Source organism: Chlamydotis macqueenii, chromosome 1 (assembly GCF_036417535.1).
Source record: "Chlamydotis macqueenii isolate bChlMac1 chromosome 1, bChlMac1.mat, whole genome shotgun sequence".
In the NCBI taxonomy this organism is placed as follows: domain Eukaryota; kingdom Metazoa; phylum Chordata; class Aves; order Otidiformes; family Otididae; genus Chlamydotis; species Chlamydotis macqueenii.
Window position 1 is genome coordinate 77,941,899 of NC_141556.1, and position 17,976 is coordinate 77,959,874.

A 17,976-nucleotide genomic window follows, 5' to 3' on the forward strand; every position below is an offset into this window, starting at 1 on the left:
CTTCTATAACAAGGCTAATGCTCACATAGGCAGGCGTCTCAACCTTCTTCTTTACAAATCAAGGGCATAAACCTCATCACTTTCTAAATAAACATTTTCTATATTATACTCCCCTGACAGAAATATACAGTGGCATCCAATTCATAGGAGCATGCCTATTAAATATAAGCAAACTGATAAAAAGGAACCCTAACCAGAACTCTCAGCTGCACAAACTTCTTCCCAAAGGGAAAGGATGAGAGAAGAAATACCTTACAACAGATGTTAATCTTTGTGCTTAACACATTACCGGAAGGTGCTTCAAATACAGTGACAAGCACAGTATAAAAACTTATATAGAGCTTATACAGAATAAAACAGATTAGCAACTATATTTACCAAGGGTTGCATTTTCAGGCAGGCCTCTGCAAATCTTTCTTTTGAAAAAGCAATTTTGCTTCCGTTTTCTGCGTGCATACAGTCAATGAATATTAAATACTGTTGCAAAACCCTTAGCTTGGTCATACGCCATGCTGATTAAGCTACCTTGAATTAGATTATCTCTCTTCTCCTCCACAAGCATTCCAACACATCCCCCTGGAAGAGCAGAGGGTTGTATAGCAGAAAGGTGCATGACATCCCTTAGGGGATTACAGTCCTTTTCTCCTCTGATATTGTCATAACGACTTTACCCAATTCAATTATTCCTTACTCAAACAAACAATAAAGGGCTTTTGTCTCTCCATTGCACAATTCTGTGTAACTTTTTATACAAACATGTATATCTGTTAGCTTCTTTTCTAGTTTCACAAAAGGCTGGCTTCCATTTAGTAATATTTCTCCACTTTCTAATGGCTACACACAGTCTTAACACATTACACTTAAAAATAATGACTTTTTTTTTTTAGACTTATGATGCAAACAGAGAGAGGCCCTGCATAGACTGATCTGTTAACAAATTTCTTCTACAGTACACAGTGGCATCATACAACTTGCGTTCTGTCTGTAGGACTCATTTTCCTTTCAAGAAATCTTCCAGAGGCCCTGTCACTGGGGAAGCCAGGAATAGCGGTTTGTTTTGGTACACACGTGAGGAGAATCAGCAGCTATCAGTGGAACTGTGCTTATGAGAACAATGACAAGAAGTTTTAAAAATGAGAACGTGCATTTAAGTTTTAGCAGCATCTGAAGACCAGTCTCTGGCTGGGCTCACATGGTACCCAGTGATGAACAAATACAGGGTAACTAAACAGTCTCTGTCCCAAAGCAGCCTGCAGCCCAGTGACCAAATTCAGACCCTACTAAATTATGCAGATTAAAATCACTCCAGAAGATAAAAAATAAGCAGCACGTGACAGCAGAACTGCTAGAGTCGATTGAAAAACACACACTTTCATCTGAAGTGAGTGTGCGTACCTGTTCCTTTTCTCCACTAACCTCTGTGACAGTTCCACTGCGGGCATCTGCTACACGACTCTCTGCTCTACTGTATTCAGGAGCACCATGAGCAAAGCCACCTCAAGCCCTGCCTTCAACCAGGACTGGAAAAGGTCAGGGAAACAGCATTCTAATCTGATTTAACTGCTATTCAAATCACCGTAGTCTCTCCATTAATTTGAATGAGAATTGGATTGGGCCCAAATAACTCACAACAAAAGGGAAAGTTTATTTTAATATCTTCACAGTTTCATTTAAAATCTTCCATTCAAAGAACAGTGTTCTGGTTTTATTTTTGGGGGTGGGGGGATGGTACAGTGGTAGCTTCTGTAAGAAGCTGCTGGAAGTTGTTCCCCTTTGCTCAGTGGACTTGGCTGGGCATAGGGCGGACCCACTGGGAAATCCCATTGCACTGAGCCCCTGAGGACAACAGATAGTGCAGAGATGGAGAGGCGATTCTTTCCCCTTGGAAGAGTCATGATGGATAATGCCAGTGAAGAGCAGGAAAGGATGGGGCAAATAGGGAAACCAGGCTAACATAGAATCATAGAATCACAGAATCATTTAGATTGGAAAAGAACTTCAAGGTCATCAAGTCCAACCGTAAACCTAACACTGCCAACTGCACCACTAAACCATGTCCCTAAGCACCACAGCTACACGTCTCCAGAGATGGTGACTCTTGATGGGAGACGAATGACTGGTTTTTGAGTAATTTGGGCTTGCAGGTACTTTGTGATGGTTTTCCCAGGGGGATTCTGTGGTTTGTAAAGGTGAGTTCAAGCTTCATCCTTGCCCTGCAGCAGAGGCCTTGAGCAGAAGAGTTCCTTGGTTCCGGTTCTGTTTCCATGGCGCCTGTGGGTAGATGTTGTCTGTGGGACTTCCGTGGCAGTTGGCCGCGCTCCTCCATTGAGCGCGGAGGTGGAAAGAGGCGAGAGAGGTGGCTCTCCGGTTCCTGCATCGCAGGAGCTGTAGGAGCACTTGCACGCCTTCCCTGTGTCCTGTGTCGTCACCCGCACAGCATCTGCATCTCTGGGGAGCCTTGGTAGCCATGCTGCGTAAAGAAGGGCAGAGGAAGAGCCCACCCAAGCACGTCCGGTTCCTGCTTCCCAACACGAGCTGGCGGGAGGAGCTTGAGTGGGAGAGGAGACAGGCTGCTGCTGCTGAGCTCTCAGCCCCAGCAGATCCATTGGCCGATTGGCCACCTGTCTTGGTGGAGCGTGGGCAGATTGACGAGGCTGACCAGCTACCCGTCAGGAGGAGTTGGTGGAAGGGACTTGTGGCTCGCCTGCGTGGACGGGGCAATCCCGCTCGAGTGATGCCAGCCCCCCTGGTGCATCCAAGCCCCTCCGTGGAGACTGACCCCTGGGCAGATGGAACACCTTTGGCCGAGCCGGTTTCTTCTAACTTGGATTTGTATGGTTTGTGTCCATTCTATTTATGAATTGAGGAAACTCTTTTTTGCCTGATGCGCAATTGTTTTGTGTTACCTGTTGCATTTATCTGTTTCTTAAAGATGTGGAGAGGAAAGAATGTGCTGCCGCTGAGCTCTCAGCCACAGCGAATCCACTGACCAATTGGCCTCCTGTCTTGCTGGAGCGTGAGCAGATTGACGAGGCTGACCAGCCATCTGCCAGGAGGAATGGGTGGAAGGGACTTGTGGCTCGCCTGCGTGGACGGGGCAATCCCACTCGAGTGCTGCCAGCCCCCCTGGTGCATCCAAGCCCCTCGGTGGAGACTGACCCCTGGGCAGATGGAACGCCTTTGGCCGAGCCGGTTTCTTCTAACTTGGATTTGTGTGGTTTGTGTCCATTCTGTTTATGAATTGAGGAAACCCTTTTTTTGCCTGATGCACAATTGTTGTGTTACCTGTTGCATTTATCTGTTTCTTAAAGACGTGGAGATGAGAGAAGGTGCTATCGCCAGGCTCTCAGTCCCAGCGGAGCCGTTGACCAATTGGCCTCCTGTCTCGGTGGAGCATGGGCAGATTGACGAGGACAGCCAGACACCCATCAGGAGGAGTTGGTGGAAGGGACTTGTGGCTCGCCTGCGTGGACGGGGCAGTCCCACTCGAGTGATGCCAGCCCCCCTGGTGCATCCAAGCCCCTCGGTGGAGACTGACCCCTGGGCAGATGGAACGCCTTTGGCCGAGCCGGTTTCTTCTAACTTGGATTTGTGTGGTTTGTGTCCATTCTATTTATGAATTGAGGAAACTCTTTTTTGCCTGATGCACAATTGTTGTGTTACCTGTTGCATTTATCTGTTTCTTAAAGATGTGGAGAGGAAAACGGAGAGTGCTGCCGCTGAGCTCTCAGCCCCAGTGGATCTGTTGATTGTTTCCCTGTGCATCTTGGAGGAACATGGGCAGACTGACAAGGATGATGGGCCACCCCTCAGGTAGCATTGGTGGAGGAGACGTCCTGCTGGTCTGCGTGAATGGAACAAGACCTGTGGAGCAAAGGCTGATCTGCCAGCACAGGCAGATCCCCTGGAGCAGGCAGATTCTCTGGCACAGGGAGATCCTCTGTTGAAGCAAGCGCTGTTTGCACAGGCTAATAGGTCTTAGTTTGTTTTGAGTTGTGTTTGTCTGCTTCTTGAATGTTTCTAATTTCACCTTTAAAAAAAAATCTGACAGTTCTGTTGCTGTTGTGTTCCAATAAATAATTTTAAAACTTGTTTCTGTTGTGTTTTTTGAAAGTAAATGGCAAGTCTACCTACTACTTGTGTGTTGCTTTGTTTTTTGGGGCATGAAACTAGATGATTGCCAGGCATACTCGGTTTTGGCTAGTAATGGGTGGGTGTAACGGTGCAGTCTTTAGAGAAAGCCTGGTTGTGCACACTGAGGAGCTTTGAAGGGCAATAAACTTGCGCATGGCTAATGGCACATGCCCAGGGACCGCACTTGGTTTTCTTCCCGTGGATTTGACTTCACTACAGCAAGCTGAGCTGGAGCGCTGCAAACATGCCCAAGGCAGGGGGAGGTGGGAAGTGCCTCTGGGTGAAGGAGGTAATGGGCATTGAGAGAAATGTCAGTGGTTGTCTCTGCTGGCTTTGTGGTGTGAAAGCCTCCAAGTTCAGAGTTGGATGGGAGAGGACATTTCCAGAGTTTTGGTCCCTACTCAGGACTAGCGGGAGAAGCGCTAGTGGGAGAGGAGAGAGGCTGCTGCTGAGCTCTCAGCCCCAGCAGGTCCATTGACCAGTTCCACGTGTCTCTTGGTGCGCCATGGGCAGACGGTAAGGACGGCTGGCCACCCATCAGGATGAGTTGTAGGAGGAGACTTCTTGCTCATGTGCGTGAACGAGATGAGCCCTCTAGAGCAAAGGCAGATCCCCCGGAGCAGAGAGATTCTGCGAGCAGGCAGATCCCCCATCTAAGGAAATGCTGTTTGCACAGCCTGTTACTCCTTACTTTGTTTTCATGCCCCAGCCTGTGCTTGACAGATGGGGACATGGTTCCCAACTGGAACCCTTTTGTCTTTACTCAGGCAGGTGAGGGGCACTGCCACGCATCTCAGCCATGGGCGAAAGAAGAAAGCACAGTTTGCATCAGTGAATCTGCAGGGAGCAGACAGAGAGCTGCCAGCAGCCATCCTACCCTGCCAGAGCATTTGACAGTGATTGTTCACATCCCACCATGAGCGTGCTCACCACAATCTTTCATTCCCCACCCAGCACAACGCAGCGGGAATCCCACTGGGTTGAGTGGCTTTCAGCTGTTTGTGTGGAAAATCTGCTTTGGGAACATGAGCCAGAGAGCAGGGGAGAGCTCACAGAGGCTGAAGCACTTTGCCCACTTCCCATGAGGTGTTAAGCCCATCCCAGGGAAGAGCTAAAAGTGGAGGTGACTGTCCTGTGTGGGGTTGCTTTTTGAGTGTGTGTGTGTGTCTATCTGTGTCCCTTCTGTCCAAAGCACCAACACAAAACACACTTTACCTTGTGGTGCTGGACACTGCCCTACCTGGCAGACGTAAGGCAGCTTTGCAGAGAGATCAGGTTGATGCCTTGCTGCTTGTATGCTGTTTTGGTTTTATATAGTGGGAGGGGGGCTAGGGTTGCAGCTTCTGTAGGAAACTGCTAGAAGTTGTTTCCCCTTTGTCTGGTGGACTCAGCCGGGCCTAGGGCAGACCTGCTGCTGGCCAGGGCCGAGCCAATAGACAACAGAATGTCCCGTGATAACATCTCTGTGATAACGTATTTAAGAAGGGGAAAACAGAGGAAAAAAAAAAAAGAGATGATGTGAAGACGCTGACCAGGGGGCAGAGAGGGGGAGGCGTGAGCCTTGTGGGCCTTGCAGGCCTCACCCTCTGGCCTCTCGCCGGAGGGCCAACCAGGCCTGACTAAGCTCAGCCCGGCTGCAAGAAGTGGAGAGGAGATGAGAAGTGAATGAGGTGTAAAAAGATCCTGAGAGGCATCTGCCAGCTTGTTGTGAATCATTTCTTGTGAGAGGAACGGCTGCAGACGCCAAGATCAGTGAAAAAGGAGAGGGAGGAGTAATGCGGCTCCTGGCCAAGATTCCCCTGCAGCCTGTGGTGGTGACCATGGTGGAGCAGGTTGTCCCCCTGCAGTCCATGGAGGTCCACGGAGGAGTACAGATCCACCTGTATCCTGTGGAGGACCCCACACCGGGGGAGGTGGAGGCCTGAAGGAGGCTGTGGTCCTTGGAGGGCCCCCGCTGGGACAGCTGTTCTGGAGGGACTGCACCCGTGGAAGAGATGACCCACACTGGAGCAGTTTCACAAAGGACTGTGGCCCGTGGGAGGGACCCCACACTGGAGCAGAGGAGGAATGTGAGGAATTCTTCCCCTGATGATGAAGCAGCAACATAAAACAACGCGTGAAGAACTTCCCCCCGTGCCGCTCAGCGGGGAGAAAGGTAGCAGAGATAATGTTAAGCCCGGGAAGAGGGAGGGGTGGAGGGAGGTTATCTTGTTCACTGTCTCATTATCCTGCTTTGTTTTTAGTAATAAATTAATAGTTTTCCCCAAGTTGAGTCTGTTTTGCCCATAACGGTGACTTTAAGGATTTCTCCCTGTCTTTTTCTCAAACCTCGAGCCTTTTTCCTTATATTATCTCTCCTTATTCTCGCAGAGGGTGGGCAGACTGAGAGGGAGACTGCGTAGTCTGGTTCTGATCGGGGCTGAACTACAACAAACAGAAAACAGGATTTCCCACGTGCCTTCAGGCGGCTACTGTGCAACATAAAGTTTTATGTAAACCAGTTCAAAATAGACAGACTATCTGCACTGCAGCTGGAAATTGGAGCCCCAGTCCGACATAAGGCCACTCCCTCCTTACAGCTGATGGGTGCCATAAAGCAGAGGAATAGCTCAAGAGTAAGAAAGCGCATCACCGATGTGTTAGAGCAGAGGATCTCCAGGATTTGCTTCTCAGAGTGCAGTGGAGAGTCCACAGTGTCAAAACATCTCACCCAACTGGAAATCTCGAAGGCCAAAGCAAGAAGAGAAAGACTCTCTGGAATTAACTCCCTGAACATCACAGACCATAGCAGAAAATGTATTCATTTGACAAAAGCAAAAATAACTTCATATTCTGCAAAAGAAATTTTTAAAAAGAAAAGAAAACAGGTCTGCCAAAGAGGCTTGTTTTGGCAAATAATGAATGCCTAAAGAAATATTGTTTGTATTATGCAATGAACTTGTAATTAATGTTTGTTTGCTCACCATTTAATAGCAGTTCTGCAGTAAGCGATGGGATTTTGCTGCCATTTGTAAATGTGCAGATTTTGAAACTTCATTCTCCGTATGGAAGAGCTCCCAGGGGGTCGTATCATAAACCCATTCAAACGAACAAAACAAATGACAAGTATCTGCACAAATGTGGAAAATGAGAAAGCTGTATTATTTTATGTAAGTATTGCCTCAGTTTACTTATGTGGTGTTTTCCTGCTTGACTGGAGAGAGGTAAATCACAAGAGGCTGTCTAGATGAGGAGAATGGCCTCCTGATGTGGTGAGGGACCTTTAAATGGAGGAGTCCTCTGTTTCTTTCCAGCCAGCCTGGCAATGTTTAATTCCTCTCACAGCTACACCTAAATCTAAAGGGAGTATGAAATCCCAAAGAGATGACGAGACTGGCCAAAAGGAGCAATGTCAGGTAGCAACCAGTGTGCTGTCAAGAATGCAGATGCTGACCTGGATTAATCCTACTTATCTGCATGTGCCTGAAAGGGAAGTGTGATCCGCCTGGATAAGAGTGAAGCCACTTCCAGAGGGCGACCCAGAGACAAGTAGGCTCCTAATGTGGCAGGGATCCCAAAAGGGATCCATCCAGGCCTTCTACCCCTCCACAGACAAGAAGAGAGGCAGCACCACGTACAGAGAAGATTAAGTCAGCTCAAGTGACTGCCACTGTGCCTGTCACCGCACTGGCACGAACTACACCGAAACTTAGCTCCTTGAGTAAGCAGGCAGGCATGCAGGTGGGCATACTGAAGCTTTTGCTGCTGTGGTTTCATTGCTGTTAGGGCTCTGCACAATTCACTCTTAAAGCTAGACTTTACAGAGAAGGAGGTCGGGAAAGGTGCAACACCTTGCCGAACACAATTCAGCTACACCTAACACGCATGAGTTCAGACATTGTACTGCTTTAATTCTTCATGCAAAATACTATGGACTTCTTGGTAGAGGAGTGATGAATATTGTTTGGTTTTGAAAAAGCTGTCCCTTTTATTTGCTGCTACATGGGCACCCAGGGTAAAGGTTTTAGCAGAGGCCAAACTCAGCTGGACCCTGCTTGTGAGCGGGTGGCAAAGCTGCCTCTCAAAAAGTCAGTCCTAGAATGGTAGGATTGTGCCACCAACTGAGAGCAAGGTACAGGAGCCATGCCTGTCACCCAAGGGGGACAAAAGGAGGTTAGTAGTCAGCCTGCTCTGTAACTAAATCCGATGCATAACAACTGAGAGGACATGGACTGTGATACGATTTAACTCTGCACATCCTCCAGCTCCTACTGGAAGATACTATAGGCCACTTAATTTCCAAAATAATTTTTAATTTGGCGCTTGTTTTCTCAGAGCTATGGGGGAGAAAAGGGAAGAGATATTCTTTATTATAATACCTTCCTGGTATTATATGGCCTTGATCCCTGGCATTTTTATATTTACGTCTGAAGTTTCCAGTTCTCCTGGACCACAGATTCCTGTAGACCCTCAGAATTTGCCAGAGATGACTATGTGCTCACCTACAGTTATCACAAAGGAGAGCTTTCACAGTGACATGCAGTGTCCCTTACAGTGGCTTCCCAGATCACCTGTATCCAGCCGTATCTGGGGAATGACAGCTTTACATCACTGATTTATGGCTATATTAAATATATTTTAAAGGCATTTGACTATTTAGTTAGAAGCCAACTTGTAGATGAAAACTTGATCTCTCTTAAGACATCAAGCAGAAAGCTTTGATGGGTTGAGGGAGTTCCGCGCTAGGAAACGATACATAAATTTTAAACTTCTCTGGAAGCTTTGAGTGGGAGAGGAACATACAGACTACGATGAACTGCAAAGGAGGACAGAGCCTGTAAAAGGGGCAAGCTGCTGCTGAAGAAAGAGGTATTGGCCTGTGAAAAGTCAGAAAAAACTTAGAACATAAGACGTACCTCTGATAATGTGGTCTTAGATACAGCTGCCTACTCTGTTTTTAGTTTTGACAGAAATTAGATTGCTACATGGTTATTTCCAATGGTATCTATACAAAATAGAAAATTTAGTGAAGTATGGCTCAGGGCTGCTGAGGAAGGGTTGGTATTTCATTAGTATTAAGTATGATTACATGAACAGGTCTGAAATTGAAAGCTGTGCTAGAAAAGGAGTGAAACAAAGTGTACAACAACCACAAATATCGCCATGAGCTAAACAGCCAGATAGAAAGGGTATGTGTTCTTTACAAAAAGTTGAGGAAATCAGCTTCCTCCACTTTTTCCAATTCTTCAAAATTGAATCTAACACTGAATGAAAATTTTTCCACTTAACAAAAGTACAGAACACCGATGCTTCTCTAAGTGCAGCATTTGCAATGCCATCACATAATTTAAGCCCCTGTTACAGGTCCTTCAGCTGCTCTTGAACCTCATCTATTTTCAGGAGCAATCTGCTCATCTTTGACATCCCAAAATGGCAGAAATCAATGTGTTATTATGCTGCAAGAACAACTGAGAAGCAAAGTCTTGAACTTGATAAGAAAACTATAACCTTCCTTTATGTTCACAACTTTGCCTTCCACCAAATGTAATTTAAAAAGAGAATTTAAGAACTTTATCTTAGAAATACTTCTTCCTCCAAGCAGATTTAGCTCACAGATCTGCTACTAGATTCTGCCACTAAGAAAATAGTAGGAAAAAAATAAAGGAACAATAGGAAGACTCAGCATTGGCTTCAACTATAGAAAAGTGTTCACTTACGAGAATTAGACCTCTAAGGGCCACACAGTGAGAAATATATTTATACTTAATAATCGTGAGTCCGAAAAGCAAACCCTAGGACTGCAGCAAAACACTTACTTACATCAAAAAATTTTGAGAAAGAGGGTTGAAATAAGGAATAAAGTATATGGTTAGGGAAACAGCGATGGATATTTAGAAAAGAAAATACAATTTGAAAAGACTTTAAAAATCTGTGAGTGTAACTCTTCTTTCACTCCCACCCAGCCAGTCTTGCCTCAGTCTGGGTTAGTTGGGCCAAAACCTTATACCAGGATAGACAGGGATAGGGCAAGTAAGTTAGTAAAAGAACATGTGAAGCTAAATCTTCAACAAAAAGGTTAATACTTCCACCGCTTTTTTTTTAATTACAGAATTGCAGATTTTTCCCTTCTGTGATTTGTGATTCATCTTATAGCATAAATTTACAGTTCACTATATGTACTTTGTTCTTCCACAATGCATCTACAAGATTTTTTTATAGCTATTCATTGTGCTACAGTATGCTCCTAGAAGAAATTTTTTTTTTTTTTCCCCCACAAATCAGAGAAAATCACAACTCTGCTGTTCAGCTCACTGAAGGTGAGTCTTTATTCAGCAAAATGAGTGTGCTGACCTACCCAGGCCTGGACACCAGGCAGGAACAGAGTATAATACGTATTAAATGACACAAACGCCACTTTTTTTGTACCTGAGGTAGCACTGCTGGTCCTTGTCCTGCCAACCTCTGCAAGGAGCTGACCTGAGGAACCTTAATGGGCACTGCAGTGATAGTTCCCAAAGTCTGTTGGAAGAAAAACAGTTGAACACAGCTTAAAACACTTGCACAGCTTCCTGTGATAGAATCTGCCCGACCCAGCGGCTCCCCTTCCAGCTCTTGTTTGTCTCTTCCCCACTTATGACAGAAGGGTATAATACATCAGTCCATTTGAAGCTCTCTTCTGCCTAAAGAGGCAGAGACTCTTCCTTCTCTTTAACCTTCTCTACAAAGCACTGCTAACTAAAGGCTACTGTCTCCCTAGAGCACTTGGTAATTCTGAGTGCAAAGGATACACCTCCTCGTTGTGAAGTTTTTTTGGTACCCAAAGAAAATACAAGTGTGCTGCCATGGCTGAAGGCTGTCTAGGCACGAGTTTGTTTTGAAAAGAGATCCAAAGTGAAACGCACCACAGTGAAACTTCAAGATGTGCACTGGCAAGATGATGCATTTCATGGTAACCAGGGTCACAAGAGAAGTTCACTGTGTCTTAGTAAATAGTAAATAGTAAATACTGAATTATTAAAACTGAAAGCCACCTATAAATCTACTACAGCATACTGTAACATAACATTCAGCTAAGACAACATCCATCTGGGCCAACACAGCAGGTATTACTATCCAGGTTTATTTTCGCTACTCACTCATCTCTTAGTTGTATAACAAATTTATTCAAAGCTTATTTAAGCTTAAAAGGAAGGAGAAAAGGAAGGGGAAAGAGAAGGGGAAAGGGAAAGGGAAGGGAAAAGGGAAGGGGAAAGGGAAAGAAATATGAGAAGAAATGTCGGTAAATAAATGTTTCCTAATGTCCAGTCTAAACCTCACCCAGCGCAGCTTTGAACCATTCCCACGAGTCCTAACACTGGATCCCAGGGAGAAAAAATCAGGACCTCCCTCTCCACTTCCCCTCCTCAGGAAGCTGTAGAGAGCAATAAGGTTGCCTCTCAGTCTCCTTTTCTCCAAACTAGATGAGCCCAAAGTCCTTAGTTGCTCCTCATAGGCCATGCCTTTCAGCTCTTTCACCAGCTGTGTTGCCCTCCTCTGGACGCACGCAAGGATCTTAACATGCTTCTTAAATTGCAGGGCCCAGAACTGCGCTCAAGGTGAGGCCACACCGATGCTGAATGCAGCAGAACAATCACCCCTTTTGACTGGCTGGGTACGCTGCGTTTGATGCACCCCAGGATGAGGTTTGCCCTCTTGGCTGCCAGGGCACGCTGTGGGCTCCCATTGAGCCTGCTGTTGACCAGCACCCCCAGGTCCCTTTCTGCAGGGCTGCTCTCCGGCCACTCCTCTCTCAGTTTATACTTATGCCTGGCGTTACTCTGTCCTCGGTGTAGAATCCTGCATTTTGACTTCTTAAATTTCATTCCATTAATCAAAGCCCAATGCTCCAATCTATCTAGATCCCTCTGCAAGGCCTCTCGTCATTCAAGAGAGTCAACAGCACCTCCCAGTTTGGTATCACCAGCAAACTTGCTAACGGTGCATTCAACTCCTGGCTCCAGATTGTCGATAAATGTATTGAACAGGACTGGCCCTAGAATTGAACCCTGAGGAGCAGCGCTGGTGACTGGTCACCAGCCAGATGTAGCCCCATTCACTACAACCCTTTGAGCTCTGCCGTTCAGCCAGTTCTTTACCCAGCACACCATCAACTCACTCAGCCCACAGCTGGACAACTTGTCCAGAGGGATGCTGTGAGGGACAGTATCAAAAACCTTACTAAAATCCAGAAAAACTACATCCACCGCCTTCCCTTCATCCACTAGCCGGGTGACCTTATCACACACGGATATTAAATGAGTTAAACAGGACCTTCCTTTTGTGAATCCATGTTGACTGTGCCTGATGATTGCATTATTCTTTAAATGCCTTCCCATAGTACCCAGTATCTGAGGTATTCCTTCTATGAGCAAAAACATTGCTGCATTGTATATAAAGTTTACTTTGTAGACGAAGGAGTGATATTTGTTAACCCAGTATTATCTTTAACCTTTATGAATACAGTTGAAAACCAAGAGTCAGCTAATTATGTTTCTGTAATACAGGGTCAAGTACACACAAGTTTCTCCACCGGCCTAAGAATCTCTATGTCTGTTTAGCTCCAATCCTTTGCTGACTTTTAATCTATCTGTAGTGATACAGATATCTATAGATGTACATTTATGCCTTCTGCTATAGATGGTCTGAATGGCACCTCTTTTTCAAGCCTCACCTACACCTAAAATACTGGATCTGAGATGCTGTAAATAACTTGTACTTTATTTTCTCCATTAAAAAGGACAGATAGCTGATCAATTTAAGATTGAGCCACAGATCTAAACAACACAGCTAACTTTTCCCCTTCAATCTCTTTCATTCTTTCTGATTACAGTTCGTATTTTGGTTAACTGGTCAATATTCTCAGGGCAAGGTTTTATAACTTCTATCTAATTTTTCTTAATTGCTGTTGGGATGACACGGCAATACAAGCAAGCAGATGACTGTCACTACAACAGCAAGAGACACTTAGTCACTGATCACAAAAACTTACTAGGCTGCTAGAAATAGCTAATAAGGAAAGAAAAATAGATTCAACTGAATTTCTCTAAATTTAACTCCCCTCAAAACAAAAGTATCAGGTCACAGCCAGTAAGATAAAGTATGCTAATATTACCCCTAATCTGGTAATTAAATTTGTCAATAGAAGGGAATCGATAATGTAATCAACTCAAGGAAAGCAAAACTGTGCCAGGTCCATGCCAATATGTTCCCCACAGACCTCAACAACAGAGCGGTGAAACAGTCTATTTCATTCTAACTACAGTGTTTGACAAGAATACCATGCATTTTCACGCAGAATATTTTTAATAAACTTGTCCTACAGAGTTTATATTTTTAACTCTGCTACTCCTCTTGGAGACATTTGGGGGTGTGATGTTATACATTCAGCAAAGATTAAAATTCGCATAAGATTCGCCTGAGTTAAACAACAAGGACAGCTGCAGAGTTATAAACATGCAAGACAATTTTTCCTGCCTGCTCATGGATTATCAGCACCCTGGATTATCCATGGAAAAATATATTCCATTAAAATTCTGTCTTGAGCCAAGGGTAGGGGCCGAGAAAGCAGCATTTCCACCCTTGGATGCCAGAACAAGTAAGCTATATGTTCCTGCACAAGTAAAGGTATTGTCAGCAGAGTGAGGAACAGAAGGGGGTATTTCCACAGCAGTTATCCTTACAGGGTGACACATGGAATAAAAACAATGGGAAAGATACTCTAAAGTATCTGAATGAATTACTGCTTTGCCCTGTCTACCGTATCACAGCCTCATGCATTGAGGAGGGCAACATGATGAACTCCTGCAGTCTGGAGAGAAGGAGAACTTGAGTTGCCACCTGCTGCTTTTGCCACTTATTAGACATATCACAACCTCCTGCTGTATATTGGCATGAACTAAAATTAATTCAGCCCAGTTATTTGCTTTTTAAAGTGAATACCAAAGTGAACTCTCCAACTCACACTACAAGAACTGAAATTTTATCACAAATATGAACTACATTGTCCCTCCATCCCAACACTGCTTATATATAGAATGAGATTCTTCCACAATGCAGTGAAGCCTGAGTTTTCCCTGGGAACACCAGGAGCACCACAACTTGTGCTCTTGTGCCATCTACAAAAAGTTAAAACAGCCCCGATCAGAACCAGACTACGCAGTCTCTCCCTCACTCCCCCCACCCTCCGAGAGAATAGGGGGAGATGATATAAGAAAAACAGCTCGAGGTTTGAGATAAAGACAGGAAGAAAATCCCTAAAGTTAGCATTACAGGCAAAACAGACTCGACTTGGGGAAAACTATTCATTTATTACTAAAAACAACAGGATAATGAGACAGAGAATGAGATAACCTCCCCCCACCCCTCCCTCTTCCCGAGCTTAACATTATCTCTACTACCTTCCCCACCCCAAGTGGCACAGGGGGGAAGAGGGAATGGGGGCCACGGTCAGTTCATCACACGTTTTACGCCGCTGCTTTGTCATGGGAAGAACTCCTCACATTTCTCCCTTGCTCCGTTGTGGGATCCCACCCATACGCCACAGTCCTTTGTGAAACTGCTCCGGCGTGGGTCATCTCTTCCACGGGGCGCAGTCCCTCCAGAACGGCTGTCCCAGTGGGCCCTCCACAGGCCACAGCCACCTTCAGGCCTCCACCTCCCCCGGTGTGGGGTCCTGCACAGGATACAGGTGGATCTGTACTCCTCCGTGGACCTCCATGGGCTGCAGGGGGACAACCAGCTCCACCATGGTCATCACCACAGGCTGCAGGGGAATCTTAGCCAGGAGCTGCATTACTCCTCCCCCTCCTTCTTCACTGACCTTGGTGTCTGCAGCCGTTCCTCTCACAAGACAAGTTCTTCACAACAGGCTGGCAGACGCCTCTCAGAATCTCTTCACATCATCCTGCTCATCTCCTCTCCACCTCTTGCAGCCGGGCTGGGCTGAGTCAGGCCCAGTTCATCCCCCAGCGAGAGGCCAGAGGGTGAGGCCTGCAAGGCCCACAAGGCTCGCGCCTCCCTCTCTGCGCCTCTGCCCCTGCTCAGCTTCTTCACATCTTCTTCTTTTTTTTTTTTCTGTTTCCCCCTTCTTAAATACGTTATCGCAGAGGCATTATCACGGGACATTCTGCTACCAATTGGCTCGGCCTTGCCCACCAGCAGGTCCACCCTAGGCCTGGCTGAGTGCACTGAACAAAGAGGAGCAACTGCTAGCAGTTTCCTACAGAAGCCAACAGCTTAGCCCTACCCCTCCCTTCCCCCCTCCCCCCCCCCAACAAAACCAAAACACACACATTCTGATATTCCTATTCCTACAGATATATGTGGATTTGGAAGGATTTTCAAAGTGACCAACAGAATGCCATGTCTTAAAATACAGAGTCCTGACACGGAGTGAAACTGGGAATTGACTACAAAGATAAGAATCAAATTACTCAGAAGTTATATAAGATATGGTTATCAGTGGATAGGATGCACAAAAACCCCATTTCTGAGCAACAAATCTCTTTTCTTGTACTACTTCAAATATCAATCACAAGGAAAAAAAACAAACAACCAACCCTGTCTTGAACAGAATGCTTCTGTCCTGTGAGGAACGAGCTTATGCCAGCCTCTGGGTGCATCACTGGGCCAACTCTGTTTTATGTTTCAAAACACTGAATGATTGAGCCAAAGGGAATGGGAATGAGAGAAGAAACAAGAAACGTCATAAAACTACTCTGCACTGTTCTCTTAGCTTCACTTGAAGACAAAGCCAGGATGTGGGAATCACAGAAATTAGTTGTGTCACCTGCACTCTCAAAAAACTCGTCAGATTTATTTTCCTGAACTAGTGAGTTCTGCAGTGATCTCAAGAGAACAAAAACAAATTACAGCATTCTTAGGTTATGAAATTTTCAGTGACAAAGATGCAGCCTCCTGTTTACAAATGGTTTTATAGTAAGGATATGTTATTTAATATTCAAGGAAACAATCTCAGTATAAAAATCATATGGCCAAGGGAAAATTCAAAACTTTAATCTCACATTAATAATAGCACTATAATGTGTTCAGAGAGATATCTAAGAATCTATTTTACTTTTCACTATTTACCTTGTTTTGTTATTGTTTCCCAGCCTAGGCAATAAATACTTCAAGCTGTTGTATCAGCAGAATGCAGTGACAGAAACCTCTGTACTATTCTTGTAACACATTTCACCTGTTATCTCAGGGTACTTCACCTAGGTCAGCATTACTGTTTCCGTTTTAGTGATGAAAAAAATAAAGATTTAGAGGCAAAATAGTGTTGTCAGGGCGAGATTGTTGTGCAGGTGGAAAGGCAAGCCAGACTTCTTACTTCCAGTGTCTCATCCATGTGATTGATTAACCTCATCTCATCTGTTGAAGTAGAGCCACATCTGAGTCTCTGAATTTTTAGGTAAGATTTTAATGATCAGACAGGATGTCTCCACGATGATGGGCGAAATACGTGAAGTATAAAACAGAGGGAATTGCACTTGTGGTCTCTGGAATGAAGGAGGTTGCAGGTGCTAGAATGGATGGTTGGGCAGTTTGGTTCTGGGTACGTTTTTCAGTGCATTTCAGAGCACTTCCAATTTAAGTGAGAAATAAACGAGCAGATAAAACCACTTGCCCAGCAAATAAAAACATAAGTGTCCTTATCTGATGTTTTCGGCCAGGCAATGAGAACTGGACAAACTCCCCATGGCTCAAGCTATAACAGGACAAATACTGCTCACATGCACCTTAATACTTTCATTCTAGCTGGGTCCTCAGCTCAAGCCCATGAGCTGCAAGAGGTGAGTAATCAAGATATCCCTCCTTCCGAAAAGGGAAATAAACTTTTCTTCCTCCTGTTAACAGTGCCACCTATTCTCACTCACAAACTTTCCAGGCTTGCCTAGGACTCGTCACTCACTAATTCCACGCTATCATTTTCGTCCATGTGGGCCTTTTGTTTTTCTCCTTCCTTTTTTCCAATTTGTCCAAAGAGCAAGCTGGTGCACATTCTTATAAACCTTTAATTAACAAGCTGAAAAGACATTTTTCTGGCAATGCCTGACCTTTAAGCACTTTGTATGAATTTATCGATACCAGCAGAAACAATAATTTAAAAGGTTATTTTATGAGTGCTGAATAGTTTATGGCAGCACTTTTGTCAAGATAAATGAGTTTCTTATTTCTACATTTACAGCTGTAAGCATTGTCATAAAAAAGGTCCATAAAAGTCAAAGATAACTCCAAATCTCTCCTCTATCTAAGTCTACTTGGGCTTTTCCGGTGACCCTCTGAAACACCTGCAAAGTGAAGGAAGCACTGAAATGTGCAGTGACGGGGAAAGTTAAGAGCCAAGTTTCAGTTTGCCTCAGAATTGTTTTGATTTGATTTGTATGTATTTGAGCCAGATTTACTATACTTACACTGAGAATTTTTTTTCAAATAAATTCATCAGGTGTATTTCCTACTGTCTAATTCACTAAACTTTACATTCACAGCAGCACTTATTATCCCAGGCAAGCATCTGGGAGCTCATGACCCCTCGCTAACTCCTGCTTCAAGCACCAGCCCCAGCCCTAAACTGGAACAGGAACCTCAGCCACCGCATCACCCACTGCAAGAGTTAATGACTAATGAACGCATATGGCTGCAACACAAACCACTTCCAAACCCTTGTCTTCAGTGACCTATACAGAGCAGACAGCTCTCTGGCAAGTCAGAGACACCTTTCTTGCTTGAGCAATCCACAGACGCCCTCAGTCAGGATCTGCACCAGGCCCACTGTATAGGTGACCTGCAACCTCAGTTGTTGGGTAAATGTCATCCAGT

At 45.1% G+C, this 17,976-nt stretch overlaps 1 protein-coding gene across 2 annotated transcripts in view; it reads right to left on the reverse strand.

Annotated features, from left to right (window-relative positions):
* PHF21B (PHD finger protein 21B) overlaps positions 1 to 17,976 on the reverse strand; it is a 169,390-nt gene that overhangs the window by 35,281 nt on the left and 116,133 nt on the right. For both annotated transcript variants that reach the window (XM_086743676.1, XM_086743583.1), the window contains one exon: positions 10,540 to 10,632. In XM_086743676.1, coding sequence (XP_086599802.1) covers positions 10,540 to 10,632 — 93 coding nt within the window. The remainder of the gene's footprint in view (positions 1 to 10,539; positions 10,633 to 17,976) is intronic.